Raw genomic sequence first — 15,423 nt, forward strand, 5'->3', positions numbered from 1 at the left:
GTGCGCATCCCTTGGGCGGTCACCTGCTTGCAGGCATCCACAAGTCCCCTTCTCTGCTTGCCAGGGAAGAGTGCCCCTAGCTGCCTAGGGTTTCTCTCTCACAACACTAGAACTTGTGACATCCAATGAAGCTGGACATTGGGAGATTCAGGGAAGGCAGGAGAAAGGACTTCTTCACACAGGGCATAGTTAAACTATGGAATTGCCCCTGAGCCTGGCAACCCTATTAAGGACACATTCTAGCCAGGCAAAACCACTTGGGGGAGTGTGGAGAAGGACAGGTGCATGGCCTAGGATGAGTCCCAAGGGTGAGATAGAGAGGGCCGGAGGGCCTCATTTAGCCACTGAGCTGGGGGATCACTATCCCTGGATGATGGGATCTGAATCTTTTTCTTATTCCAGGAAGACTGTAGGGTTGGGACGATTAATATTTTGGCAACATGTTCATAAAAGTGCCAAGAGGACTTCCCCATTGCACAATTCTTTTGGCATTCAACTTACATCCTTGCCAGGTTCTCCTGTACTTCCTTTCATCCCTCGCTCTCCAGGACGTCCTGGCAGACCCAAAGGACCCTGCAGAATGATTGAGGGGAAGGTCAGCAGCTCTGGCCTTATTCCCACTTAGCTGTCCAGCCTGTGTATGGGCTGTCCATCCAATGGACACACACACACCCCTGCTGCATCTCCGCTTCTCTCTGCATTAGAGACAATGTTGGGCTATATAGACCAGTGGTCTGATTCAGAATATGACAGCTTCATAGGTACAATTTGCTTGGCTGTTGTTCAGTTCCATTTTGGCCTTTTCTGCTAGACTATTCTGTACTGACTCCTGGCCTGAACTTAGAACTGGTCTGCATTCTTCAGAGAAACATTTATGACCATTCTCTGCCACTGGAGATAGGGAGAGCAGTGAAAGCACCTTGGACAGCTCCTTGGAAGTTCAGACTAAAACCCGGAGCGGATTCCACTGATATGGAGCCACCAACCGCCACTGTCTCCGTGGCATGCAAGTCTGGAGAGATTTCTTACCCGGATTCCTCTTTCTCCCAGCTCCCCAGGAGTGCCTGCTTCTCCCTAGAAAGAGAGACAATACAGTGTTCATTGTAATACTCTTTTAGCAGCTTCAGACCTATAGATGCTGCCCTGTCATGCCAGGAAGCCCAATCTAGGACATTTTACACAGATGGTACGATTGGACATTACTGTGTCCTGTTGCACATCAGCATGTCCTGAAAACCCCAGAAAACTGAGCAAAAATGTTGATGCAACAATGTGTACTTTTGCTTAAGTATACTGTAGGGGTGGGTGAGAATTTCAATCCAGTTTGCATTTCAAGCAGAATTTATCGAAACTGCAATTTCTGAAACAATATGGGAACCGAAACACAGCCATCCTTCGAAATCCGCATTTATTAGAATTTTGGGATGGAATTCGCCAACTGAACATTTACAAAAATGCATATGTTAGGGGAAAGTCTGCATACAAATGAATATATGAGTGACAATAACATGCAAAAAGGCATGATCTGATGAGGAATCGCTTGCACAGATGTGCACCTTCATCAAACTGCCTACAAAAATGTGTTTATTTGGAGAAATTCAGACTAAAATGGTGAAGAATTTTCATGAGGATTAAAAAAAAAAATTCGCAGATCGCTGTAGAAATGTAGAGAACTGAGTTTAATGCTGGAAAAATAAGGAACTGAGAGAACCAACACAGACAGCTCTTTCCATGCCTATATACAGTGGGCTGTGATGCAAGAGATCAGAAGGCAAGCTAGATTTCTCAAGGCATTACCTGGACCCCAGGCTCCCCCTTCTTCCCTGGCTCTCCCTAGAATGAATTCAAAGCATCAGTTTCCATAGAGTTTCACAGTTATTTTTCACTAATCAAAATGTGCATCTTTGTACACTTTTGTCACTTAATATGCCATGGCTATAAGTTGGTATTCCAAATTTCCATCCTGATTTATCTCTAGAAAAGGTTATAGCAATACCTCATTTGCAATTGTCCTTGGTCTGCATCAGGGATGGGGAGCTGATGGCCCCCCAGAGGTTGCTGGACTACAACTTCTGTCATCTGCTTGGACGCCACAGTCACCATCGCTTATATCAGTGTTCTTAAATCTTGGGTCTCCAGATGTTGTTGGACCACAACTACCATAATCCCCAGTCAGATTAGCTGTTGGTCAGGAATGCTGGGACTTGTAATCTAACCACATCTGGGGGGATCCAAGGCTGAAGAACACTGGCTTATATGAGCAGATCACACTCACTTCTACTCCTTTTCACCCAAGCTGGAAAGAAACAAACCAAAATCCCTGTCTGAACCAGGAATTGCGATATGTTTTACTTCCACACAAACCATAAGGATAAACCAAGGTTTGTCCTTGGCTTAATGATTATGGTTTGTTTTGCTCAAACAAACAGCCTCTGGTTTTGATATAATGCTAAATCAGGGATTATGGCTTGTTTCTCCTCAGCCTGAGCAGGGAGGAGAGAAGATCAGCTCATGCACAGTGTGCCATTCACTATGGTTTCCTTTGACATGCAGATGTTGCCTATGACTAATTGTGATTGATAGACTTTTCCTCCATGAATTAGTTCTAATCCACTTCTACCTGAAAATTATATAGCAAAATTATAGCTAAAGCCATCTACATTATTATTCAGTTGTATCCAACTAAATTCTTCTCATAGACCTAAGGAAATTTGCCACCTCAGTAGCTCCCATGTCAGATCAAGTCCCTTTTAAAAAGTTGCAGTAATAGTGTAAGAGATATCCGCGTTACGATCAATTCAGGGTGCTTCCAGATAGGCGCTTAATAATGCAAATGCCCCATTCAGATATCACAAATGGGTTGTTGGTTTATGGGCTTTTTTTGTTTTTAAAGACTGCATTTCCCCCAGAGAGGGTGAATCCAAATTTAATCAGGGAAGGCAGGAAAATACAGGCTGGTATTTTGATGACAATGATGTCATGTAGATTCTGCCCCCTCCCTTCCCCCTCAAAAACACACCTTGCATGCATGGTGAGCTCAATAAACAATAAACGCAGGGAAGAGCCATGGCTTAGCGGGAGAACATCTGTTTTCATAGAATCATAGTAGAGTTGGAAGGGGCCTATAAGGCCATCAAGTCTAACCCCCTGCTCAATGCAGGAATCCAAATCAAAGCATTCCTGACAGATGGCTGTCCAGCTGCCCCTTGAATGCAGAAGGCCACAGGTTCAATCACTGGCATCCCCAAGCAGGGCTGGGAAAGATTTTTATTTTTATTTATTTAGTTATTAGATTTATATCCCGCCCTTCCTCCCAGTAGGAGCCCATTCCTGCCTGGGACCCTAGAGTGACTGTTTAATTGTTTTTAATGGTTTGATTGTATATTTTAATTAAGGATGTTTTCATTGTTTAATTGGACAGTAATTTTAATTATGTATGTATTTTATCACTGATTTTGTTGTAAACTGCTTAGCAGCCATTTTAGCATATAAGCAGTATGTAAATAAATAAGGAAGTCAGTGTAGCCAATCTTGTGCCAGACGGACAAATGGCCTGACTCCGTATAAAGCAGCTTCCTGTTTCTATCCATCTGGAGACACCATCATTCTATGGTGCTCCTGCAATATTTAAAGGCCTGTCGCCGTGTGAACAAGACCCAGCATAGAAAGGTCCTTCAGTGATCACCTTCGCACTTCAAGCCAGGTGACAATTCCGTAGTAAGGGTTAGGGAGCCAGTGCAAAAGGCTCCACTCAGGTTGTTGCAGGTGTATAAATGTTATCTCGTTTCTGTTGCTGTGTAAATTTGTATAAATGTTAGCAGAGATTGTCAATGGTCTGAAATGCGTGTGTGCCAGTCTGTGCGTTTACCTAAGAAGCAGGCTTTGACCCTGCATTGAGATCACTGAGACTTAAGACTTAGTAAAATAAGAAAAGCTACTGTATTTATGGAAATACGTAGTAGATAGGAAAGGCATACCTAGTTCTAACTAGCTAACTAAGTTGGAGGCGCAACGCCCAGGTTTGGGAGTTGCCCTCATGGCTCAGGAGAGAGAGAGCAGAGACAAAGGTGTCTCCTCTCTCTCTCGGACAGTCAGAGAAGAGAAGAAGGGAAGAGCGGGAAAGGCGGAAGGAGGAGGGGCAGATAAGCTTCCCTAAGACATTTCAGTCTAATGATGGAAGGAAATCAGTCAGGACATCACAGGTAAAGGTAGTCAAGCCTATCCATCTGGAGGACCCTAGCTCTGTCTCCCTTCTGGAGCACAAACAAAATATCAAAACAGGAGTTGCTCTTGCCCCACTTCCAACAGTTTCCACTTCTATCTATCTATCTATCTATCTATCTATCTATCTATCTATCTATCTATCTATCTATCTATCTATCTATCTATCTATCTATCTATCTATCTATCTATCTATCTATCTATCTATCTATCTATCTATCTATCTATCTATCTATCTATCTATCTATCTATCTATCTATCTACCTCCATCCTGTGCATATCTATCTACCTCCATCCTGTGCATATCTATCTACCTCCATCCTGTGCATATCTATCTACCTCCATCCTGTGCATATCTATCTACCTCCATCCTGTGCATATCTATCTATCTATCTATCTATCTATCTGTCTATCTATCTGTCTATCTATCTATCTATCTATCTATCTATCTATCTATCTATCTATCTATCTATCTATCTATCTATCTATCTATCTATCTATCTATCTATCTATCTATCTATCTATCTATCTATCTATCTATCTCCATCCTGTGCATATCTATCTATCTCCATCCTGTGCATATCTATCTATCTATCTATCTATCTGTCTATCTATCTGTCTATCTATCTGTCTGTCTGTCTGTCTGTCTGTCTGCCAACTATGTATACTCTGGCCACTCAATAATATCCAGGCAGTGTGCAACAATATACACAAATGAAACATAAGACATATAAAAACAATTCAAATCAATCACAAAAATGAAGCGTTCATCTTAAGTTAAACAACTGAATAGGCCTATTGGCATTTTTTAAAAGTGTTCCTGAGACATCTGAATGTTTGCTGCACATGTCGTTACAGAACAGGGATGAGGAACATTTCTTTATTTATAAATATATTTGTATACCGCTATTTCATTTTTTAAAAAACACCAAAGCAGTTTACAACAAATAAAAAAACATACAATAAAAACCATTAGAAATGCTGTAAAAACAAAGAGCAACATGTGGCCCTCCAGACGTTGTTGGACTCTGAATTCCCAGCAGCCAGGATGGCCAGTGGTCAGGGGTGATGGGAATTCTAGTCAGCAGCATCTGGAGGGCACCGTGTTGGCTACTCCTGAGCTAAAGCAACATATTGTCGTTTTGACATATACTGTGTATTTCCTCCCAGTCCTTGGTTTAGAAATTGCACAATTCAGCTCCCCAGATTTGTTGTACCTTTAGTTTTTACTTACATCTTTACCTCTTAGGCCGGGCTCCCCTGGTCTTCCAGATACTCCTGGCTCACCTTTATCACCCTTGGGACCAGTTTCCCCCTGCAGGAAACAGTATCCAAGATGTCTATCCTTCTTCCCACATACACAGCTACTCTCACTCACTGGCAACAGCAAACTTATCGTGGCATGACCATTGCAGGCCAGTTAATATAACTCTCAGTTAACTGAAATGGCAAGGACTTGCTTTCAACCCAGCCTCAAAACCTGGTGGGCCTAAATCTGCAGTGTGAGAAATTGGCCTCAGTCATCAGAGCTGGAAAGAGCCCATTCACAGATTGAGCACAGCCAATAAAATTCACATAACACCAACAAAATTCAATGCTTTTCAACAGAGCCAACCCACTCATTCAAGGCCAACTGACACAAAATGAATCATTACAAGCCACATCAGGTTTTGTGTTATTTTGTAATTGTCAGGAGGTACATGAGCGGGGAATTACAATCAGGACTACAGAGCACAGGAAAGAGGAGTTTCACCTTTCCTTCCCTCTCCGTGGTCCTGAAAAAAAATCCCACCTCCTAAACTGCCATTGGCTGGGGGGAGGGGGGAATGCTCCCATTGGCACATATAGGAGCTTTACTCAGGGCTTGTGGGGAGGAGGGTGATTCTTCTCCCCTGCCTGTGTACTGAGATCCTGATGAAAGGCAGGGACCCCCGTACCCACTTAGGGCTGGGAAATAAATCTGTTCCATGTGCATTTTAATGCTAACCTAACGCTAATTTGTACTTGCTAAAGTAATATGCAAACTCAAATGCAGGTCTCCTTCGAGTTACACCCTTCTCTTAATGGGGGTTGGGGGAAAACCTGTATCGGGGTCAATGCCATCACACGATCCTGGGCGCCCCTGAGACACTTTGTTTTGGGCCTTCGTGCCAGCTGCCGCCAACAAGACTGGGCGATTTGCATTGCACCCTAAAGCCTGAAGGACAAGCCCTGCTGGAATGGGGGCATCAAAGTTGGGTAAGAGTGGAGTCAATGAGCTGAGAAACCCTTCAAATCTTGCCTCTGCTTTGATCTCACCAGGTCAACCTTTGCCAGCCTGGTGCCCTCCAGCTGTTTTGGACTACAACTCCAAGCTGTGCTGGCTGGGGCTGATGGGAGTTGTAGTCCAAAACTTCTGCAGGGTACCAGGCTGGCAAAGGCTGACCTAGGCAAGATTGGGCGAGCCCACACCCACTTGTGGCTTAGCTACCTGTTAAAGCAGCTGCACAGATGTGCCTTTACACAACCTGTCAGCCTGGGACCCCCTATATGGACCAGAACCTTTGCATGGAGGTAGGAGGACATAACCCTTTCCCCCTGATGTAGCCCAAATCTGGATCAAGGTCCCTGTACGCTGCACTGGGAATTAAAATTGAAATGAAACAGCATTGGTGGCTCTGGTGGATGACATGAGAAGGGCATGGGATAGAGGCGAATATACTCTCCTTGTTCTTCCGGATCTCTCAGCAGCCTTTGACACTGTTGACCACGTTATCCTGTTAGATTGCCTAGAGAGCCTGGGTATTAGAGGCAGCGTTTACAATGGTTCTGTTCCTTCCTCTCTGGGAGGTACCAGAGAGTGGCGCTGGGAGAGGAGGTCTCTGAGCCCTGGCCTCTTACTTGTGGGGTTCCGCAGGGCTCCATCCTCTCCCCAATGTTATTCAATGTCTATATAAAGCCGCTGAGAGACATCATTAGAAGATCCGGTCTGCAATACCATCAATATGCAGACGACACGCAGATTTACCTCTCACTCAAATCCTCCCCACTGGCGGCACTGAATTGTTATCCAAGTCTCTGCAGTCGGTGGGGAACGGATGCGCAGGAATAAGCTTAGGCTGAATCCGGATAAAACTGAGGTTCTGTTGGTGGGTGATAAGGCAAAGCTGGGGATTACCAATTTGGTGCTCAACGGGGTACATCTGTCCCTGAGTGACCAAGTCTGGAGTTTGGGGGTCATCCTTGACTCCCAATTAACTATGGAGGCGCAGGTGGCGGCCGTTAGTCAGGCAGCGCTTTATCAACTTCACCTCATACGAAGGATACGCCCTTACCTCCCGAGCCGTTTGCTCCCTTCGGTGGTGCATGCTCTGGTTCTGTCTCGCTTGGACTATTGTAATGCTCTATATGTGGGTCTTCCGCTGAAGACGGTCCATAAGCTGCAGCTAGTGCTGAATGTGGCGGCTCGCCTGATTAAAGACAGCTGCCGCTGAGATCACATTACTCCAGTCCTCAGGGAGCTGCAGTGGCTGCCGGTGGTCGCTCAGGACAAATTTAAGGTTCTGACTTTAACCTTCCTTATTTGAAGCCAGCCCTCTCTACTTAAAGGAACGCCTCCATTCCCACCAGGGACGCCGTTGAACAAGATCATCCATGAATGGTTCACTCCTTATTCCCCCTACAAAAGCAGCTAGACTGGAGAGGACTAGGTCAAAAGCCTTCTCTGTAGTGGCTCCTTCGCTATGGAATGCCTTTCCAACTGATCTCCGCCAGGCCCCCTCCTTGGTGTGCTTTCGACGCGCCTTGAAGGCTTGGCTCTTCAACCAGGTTGGGGAGGGGGATTAGGTTGTTAGATTGCAGTTCTAGGGGTGGTTTTAATTTTTCTGCTTATGTTTTTTATGGAATGTATTTGTATTTTATTGTACGTCACCCAGAGTGGCAGGATAACCCCTGCTAGATGGGCGTCTAACAAATTTAATAAATAAATAAATAAATAAAAATTGCACGGGGAAATAAAAGTTCTGTTTGCTTCAATGGGATGTGCCCCTGAATGCAAATTGCATGCACGGAGGTTCGGCTCCAGATAAGGTCTACAGCAGGAGGTAAAGGCCTAAAGCTATCCCTCACACTAGAGCCCTGATACACATCACATCCTCTCCCCCACCCTGGCAATTTGTGTTCTCTCTCTCTCTCTCTCTCTCTCTCTCTCTCTCATGTGACGCCCTTCCCTGGTTCTCCCTGTCAGGTTCCCACCTGCCTGCGGCTACTGCCTTTCACTAGGCACCACCAGGGATACCACCAGTCCGGGCCGTCCTTTATATGGTTTCTCACTCCGCTCTAGCACAGATCTCACTAGATCCCCCTGCTAGGCAGCACCACCAGTCACGTCCTATAACCAATACTCCCAGAGACTTTGCCTGAGTCTCTCTCTAGCTGGTTACTTTTGTGACTGCGTGCTTATGCTGTTCCCAACCCCCTTGTATCTTTATAGATAACGCATACAACTTCGGGTTGCTCTGGATACTTGAATTGCTATTATTCCTCCCTTCACCGCTGCCACCATTAGCACCGCTGCCACCATTAGATACTGTTTCTGTTCAGCCTTGGTAATTACCTTGCCCTCCCTTCTGGCATGTATATCCCCCAGCCAAGGAACAGGCGCGCACACGCGCACACACACACAGATCACTTGTGTGCTCACCTTTTGCCCTGGCTTGCCGGATAGACCAACGTTTCCCTGTTAATTTTTTTAAAAAAGGTTAGCAATGCAGTCATTCATATATCACACGCATCAATACGACTAGCAAGTCAAAATGTATGAAAAACACTTCAAGTGAAAAACTATACTTGTAAGCATGCACAGGTTTCTTTGTTTGTTATGTGCCTTCATGTCAGGATCATTCAGACCATGGTGTTCCTGATCTCTATGTGAATCTTCTATGTGAAACTTGGACAGTGAAAAAAGCGGGTAAGAGAAAAATCAACTCCTTTGAAATGTGGTGTTGGAGGAGAGCTTTGCGCATACCATGGACTGTGAAAAAGACAAATAATTGGGTGTTAGAACAAATTAAACCACAACTATCACTGGGAGCTAAAATGATGAAACTGAGGTTATCATACTTTGGACACATCATGAGAAGACATGATTCACTAGAAAAGACAATAATGCTGGGAAAAACAGAAGGGAGTAGAAAAAGAGGAAGGCCAAACAAGAGATGGATTGATTCCATAAAGGAAGCCACAGACCTGAAGTCACAAGATCTGAACAGGGTGGTTCATGACAGATGCTCTTGGAGGTCGCTTATTCATAGGGTCACCATAAGTCGTAATCGACTTGAAGGCACATAACAACAACAACAAACCTGTGCATGCCTGTGTGTGTATAAAATGCAAAATTACAAAATACAGGCACAAATTTTCCAAGCTATAGCCACTGTATACGAAAGAAATAAACATTCCAGATAGACAAACGTTCCAGATAATACATTTATGAGATCTCCAGATTGTATGCCATTTCATGCTTCTTCAGTATCAAATTGGAGAATTATTCATAGATGGAAGGCCCCCTTATTGCCTCAGTTTTCCCCTTCTTTCAGGAATATGTTATTCCTGTTAATTGTGATTCTTCCAAGAGCAATTGAAAAGTGAAGAATTTTTGAATCGTAAGCAAGGAGTAAGTATACTGATATTCGTTTGCTGCTGCTCCTTGCCTTCAATTCAAAAATTCTTCCCTTTCAGATTTAGCTCTTGGCGTAACCTTTTAAGGCTGACCTCAAATGACTAAGCGTTTTAGCCCGGGATTACAGCATGACAAGCTTAGTGCCTTCCTCTTTTTTTGTGGGCTTCTTATTGGGACATCCTGTTGACCACTATGGGACACAGGATGCTTGGCTAGACATTTGTCCTGGTCCAGCAGATAGTTTTATGTGCCTTCGAAGGTTTGTGCACGGACCTCCCCGGCCACCGCAGCTGGAGGGTCCAACATGCGTCAAAGCCCATCCAGGGGAAAGGGTCGTAGTGGTACAGCAGTTGTTTTGCAGGGAGAAGGTCCCAGGTCCGATCCCTGGCAACATCTCCAGGTAGGGCTGGAAAAGACTCTTGCCTGAAATCCTGGAGAGAGGCTACCAGTTAGTGTAGACAGTTCCTGAGCCAGATGGATCAACAGTCCAAGCCACTTTCCTGTGCTTCTCTATTTGCAAGCTGACACAGGAAGCCCCACTGACTTTGTTTTTGAACAAAGAGAGGAGGCCCGAAATAACAGTCTTTGCCTCCTTCGAGTGCAGCTGCCACCTCACTGCCTTTCCTTGCTTGATGGAGAGACGCCACTCCGTTTTCCAACTCACCCTTTCTCCGGGCTCTCCCTTCAGCCCAAGTTGCCCTGGAATGCCGAACCCTGGGCTTCCCTGCAGAAATCAAGGCAAAGTTAAGCCCAGCTTGAGCCTTCTTCATCAAACTCAGAAACAACGGTGCAAGGAAACAAGCTTGCTGGTTTTTAAAAAGTGCAACAGTGGTAACACAGCTGGAAGGAGGAAGTCGGCGCTTGATTTCGAGGGCCCAAATCTAAATGCGATGGGAGCAAGATGGCCAGACTGAGAAGAAGACAGGGATTCTACAGCTGTGCTATCTGCATCGGGCCATCCTAGACCTTTGAGTCATGATGGGGGTCACTGCCGAATCCCTACAGAGCAGGGAGGATGGGAATTTAAACCACAACAGCAGGAGTGGGGAACCTCAGGCTCCCTGGCCAAATGTGGCCCTCCAGGCTTCTCTATCTGGCTCTTGGAACACTCTCCAGGCCACATCTCCTCTCCCCAAGCCACGCCCTTCACTGGCCTTGCTTACCCACATGTTTTTCCTGGCTTGAATGTGCCTTTGAAATCTCATCATGCCTCTTGTTCACTTGAATGGAAGGTTGTGTGAGTAAATTTATATTTGTTGTTTCATCAACTTTTGCTTATGGCCCCACCCACCATGTGGCCCCTAGAAGCTTGCATAAAAGGGAAAGTGGCCCTCAGGCTGAAAGATGTCCCCCACCCCTGGGATATCAGGGCCTTGGCTGGGCTGGGCTGCCTGGCCATCCTTCTTCCCTTGTGAGGAATTGTGTATGTGAATCTGAGTGCCATCCTTCTTGTGTTGCAAGGAAGTGTGTGTCTGAGTGATATCCTTCTTGACTTGCAAGGAATCAGATGTGTGTACGTGTGTGTAAGTAACCCCAAACAGCCTGCCAAATTCAAGATTTGGGGTTTATATACAGTCTTCACAAAGCCAGTTTAACTTTACAACAACCCTATAGGGGGAAAAGGCTATCTTTACTGTAATGCACTCTGCGAGAGGCTGCCTTTAAAAGATGGTTTGGAAATGTCAACCTGGAGCAGAATGCAAATTCTAGGATGCTTGTTAGGGCTAGGCATCCAAAGCACAGAACACAAATGCAGTACTGGTTGTATTGGCTGCCTATTCATTTCCAGACTCATTTTAAAATGCTGGTGTTGGGCTTCAAAACATGAAATGCTTTGGGGACCAGATGATTTGAAGAACTGCTTGCACCCTTATGTGAGCCTGGGCCTCAAGATCAGCCTCTGAGGCTTTTCTCTCAAACCTGCCATCAAGACCCACCATACTAAAAACAGGGCCTTCCCAATAGGGCCCCCCATATCCTTGAAACTCTTTCCCAAAAGATGCACGTATAACTTTGGCTTTAAAAAAAAAAACAAAGAAACAAACAAATCCCAGGACCTTTTCTGTTTCAATCAATATTCTATAAAAATGCCGCCCTGAGCTCTTACTGGGTGGAAGGAAGGGATATAAATCTAATAAATTAATAAATAAAAAGTGAGGGAAGTTGGGTTTTCTAACTGTTTTAAACCACTGCCATTTTCAATTTTTGCAATTTGAATTGTTTTTATTTGCATTTTTAAAATAGTTCTACGGCTTTAAGTCTCTTTCATAAGCTTCCTTGAGAGGACTTTGCCCTGAAAGAGAACTTGCGTTGTGAGGCAAGTGACAAATGCAACCAACTAACAAAAATAAAAATAGTTTACATAAATATATACATTTACCTTCTCCCCCGTTTCTCCTTGGTTCCCGGGGTCTCCTTTTGGACCTGGAGGGCCGATTGGCCCCAAATCCCCCTGTACAAAGGGACAAAAAAAATGTTTAGGAGAGTTGTTTTCACACTGTGTCCTTATGAGCCCTAGAAAGCTTATTGGGTAGTAATGGCAGATGATCACTAATGGCAGATGGTCACTAATGGCAGATGGTCACTAATGGCGGATGGTCACTCTTTTTGTACACCGCCCAGAGAGCCTTTGGGCTTAGGGCGGTATATAAATTAAATTAAATAAATAAATGAAATAAATAATGGCGGATGATCACTAATGGTAGATGATTACTATTGGCGGATGATCTCTCCTAAAAGACAGCTGGCCCATTGATGCAGAGCTTCCCTGGCAATTGTGCAATAAATAGCACAGGGTGCTGGATGTGTTTGTTGACCATTGAGCAGTACAGTCTGGAGTTTTTCCACAAGACTATGGCAGTGCTAAGCAGAGCAAGGGTTAAGCTGCTTACAGAGGCTTGCCAGGCACCCAAGGCCAACACCTGGCGTTGGCAAGGGCAACCATCCTGATAAAGGCTGGAAAGAGAAACCAGCAGATTGTGGGGGGAAAGTCTATGGAGAGGAACGTGGAGCTGGATTGTGTGTGTCTGAGGCTTGTGTCTAACTCAAGTAAAGGACTCTTAAAACTTTCAGAAGTCTGCACTTGTCTCTGTTCTCTGGTTCACTCACTGCCAGGTAACACCGGAACTGGGCACTTGCTTATTCACACGACGACAGTGTTCTGGAGGGCACACACTCCATGCACATCAACAGTTAGACACAACAGAAGAAGACAGTAACTGTATACACAAGTTACATGTGTGTACATTGAGCATGTGAATGGGGGAGGGAGTGGGATCATGCTTGCTGGCCCTTCTTAGGAGCATTCAGCATACCATGAGCTCAAAGCCTCCATGTAATTGGGAACTCTGCTCCCCCCCCCAAAAAAAACACTGGAGAAGACAAGGATATGGCGTACATGATAGTGGTCTTCAAATACCTGCAGGGCTATCATGTAAAAGATAGAGTAGGCTTGTTCCCTCTTGCTCCAAAGGGCAGGACTAGAACCAAGGGGTGGAAATGGAAAGGAAGCAGATTTTGGCTAAACTTTAGGAAAGGCTTTCTCCTAAAGGCTGTTCAGTGGTGAAACACAGTGGCGGCTGGTGGCTGCCTGCCAGCGGCGCAGTGGAATCCACTCCAGGTTTTAGTACAAACTTTCAGGGAGCTGTCCAACCTAAAGCAGATGCCCCACTGACAGGGAGCCACCACTGGTGGAACAGACCACAGCAGGAAGTGGTAGGCTTTCTTGCACTGGAGGTATTTAAATCAGGGCTGGACAGCCATCTATCAGGGATGATGCAGTTACAAGATTCCTGCATCAAGCAGGTGTTTGGATGGGATGACCTCCAAGTTCACTTCCGAAGCACGCAGGTGTTCCTTCTATAGACATGTAAGTCATATACAGGACAATTTTCTCTCTTGAATCAAGTTTGTGTCCTTGAGAGCCAGAGTGATGTAGGAGTTTCAGACTAGGACCTGGGAGACCAGCGGTCAAACCCTCTCGATCATGAAATTCACTGGGTGTCCTAGGGCCAATCACTGTTTCTTAGCCTAACCTACCTCACAGGGCTGTTGTGAGGATAAAATGGGGAGGGGGAGAACCTTGAACTTTTTGGAGGAAAGATGGGATATAAATGAAATAATATTTTTTTTAAGTATTGAAAGCCACCCGTTTGGTTGTAATTCATCTTTGTGAATGGGTGTTATCAACTTTCTGTATTTCCTGTAACAAGCCTATGGAAAAATATCAGATGGAAGGTGGACATTTTTATCAGGAGGACAGGACAAGGAGTTCTGACCCAACAGGGCTCTTTTTATGGCATAAAAGGTAACATCCACAAATGCTCTGAGGTCCATGGATTTTCTGCAATTTTAATTCAAATATATCCAAACCTTTCCTGAAGAAATTGCCTTCTTTCCCCCTCTGCTGGTGCCAGGACCTACATCTCTTGTCCTGCCCTTTCTACTACCTCTCCCTCCCCACAACCTCCCGCATATACCCTGGCACCACTTACCCTACTGCCTTTCTTTCCGGAAGGTCCCACCACCTATGGAGTAAGAGACCACGCGTGAGTCTTGCCACGTCTGCTTGGGAGCAGGGATTTCGGTCGCATGTTATTCTGCATCCCAGTGACCACTGCTCATTATTTCAGAAGGCCGGAAATATGATAACCACCGCTATCACCACCACCACCCAACAGTGGAAAATCTGATACTATTTATCTCAGTGGTATGTATGGGGAAGGGCCGTAGCTCAGTGGCAGAACATCTGTCTTGCATGCAGAAGGTAGGGCTAGGAGAGACCCCCTGTCTGAAATCCTGGAGAGCTACTACCAGTTGGTATAGATATGATAGTTGACATGGTAGAAGTCAGAGCTTGGAAAAGTTATGTTTTTGAACTACAACTCCCATCAGCCCCAGCCAGCATGGCCACTGGATTGGGCTGGTGGGAGTTGTAGTTCAAAAAAAGTGACTTTTCCAAGCTCTGATAGAAATGTATAAAATTACGCATGGCATGGAGGAAGCGGACAGAGAAATATTTTTCTCCCTCTCACATGACACTAGGACTAGGGGACATTCAACAAAGTTGAATGTTGGAAGATCCAGGAGAGACAAAAGGAAGTTCTTCTTCACACAGCGCATAGCTTATTTATTTATTACATTTATATACCGCCCATAGCCGAAGCTCTCTGGGCGGTTTACAGCAATTAAAAACAATAAAAACAAATATACAAATTTTAAAACACAAAAAACAATTTAAAAACCACAATGTAAAAAAAATTAAAAGCAATTTAAAAACACATACTAAAATGCCTGGGAGAAGAGAAAAGTCTTGACCTGGTGCCGAAAAGATAACAGTGTTGGCGCCAGGCTTACCTCGTCAGGGAGATCATTCCATAATTTGGGGGCCACCACTGAGAAGGCCCTCTCCCTTGTTGCCAGACTCCCAGCTTCCCTCGGAGTAGGCAACTGGAGGAGGGCCTTGGATGCTGAGCATAGTGTACAGGTGGGTTCATGTCGGGAGAGGCGTTCCATCAGGTATTGTGATCCTAAGCTGTGTAAGG

At 45.1% G+C, this 15,423-nt stretch overlaps 1 protein-coding gene across 1 annotated transcript in view; it reads right to left on the reverse strand.

The window, feature by feature from the left end:
* The window catches only part of LOC133390880 (collagen alpha-1(VII) chain-like), an 86,400-nt gene that overhangs the window by 17,048 nt on the left and 53,929 nt on the right, over positions 1 to 15,423 (reverse strand). Inside the window, exons 33-40 of the mRNA XM_061640333.1 lie at positions 14,374 to 14,406; positions 12,261 to 12,332; positions 10,545 to 10,604; positions 8,903 to 8,938; positions 5,456 to 5,536; positions 1,798 to 1,833; positions 1,030 to 1,074; positions 502 to 573 (exon numbers count right to left, since the gene is read on the reverse strand). Coding sequence (XP_061496317.1) covers positions 502 to 573; positions 1,030 to 1,074; positions 1,798 to 1,833; positions 5,456 to 5,536; positions 8,903 to 8,938; positions 10,545 to 10,604; positions 12,261 to 12,332; positions 14,374 to 14,406 — 435 coding nt within the window. The remainder of the gene's footprint in view (positions 1 to 501; positions 574 to 1,029; positions 1,075 to 1,797; positions 1,834 to 5,455; positions 5,537 to 8,902; positions 8,939 to 10,544; positions 10,605 to 12,260; positions 12,333 to 14,373; positions 14,407 to 15,423) is intronic.

The sequence above is a fragment of the Rhineura floridana genome, chromosome 8 (assembly GCF_030035675.1).
Source record: "Rhineura floridana isolate rRhiFlo1 chromosome 8, rRhiFlo1.hap2, whole genome shotgun sequence".
Taxonomy (NCBI): Eukaryota; Metazoa; Chordata; class Lepidosauria; order Squamata; family Rhineuridae; genus Rhineura; species Rhineura floridana.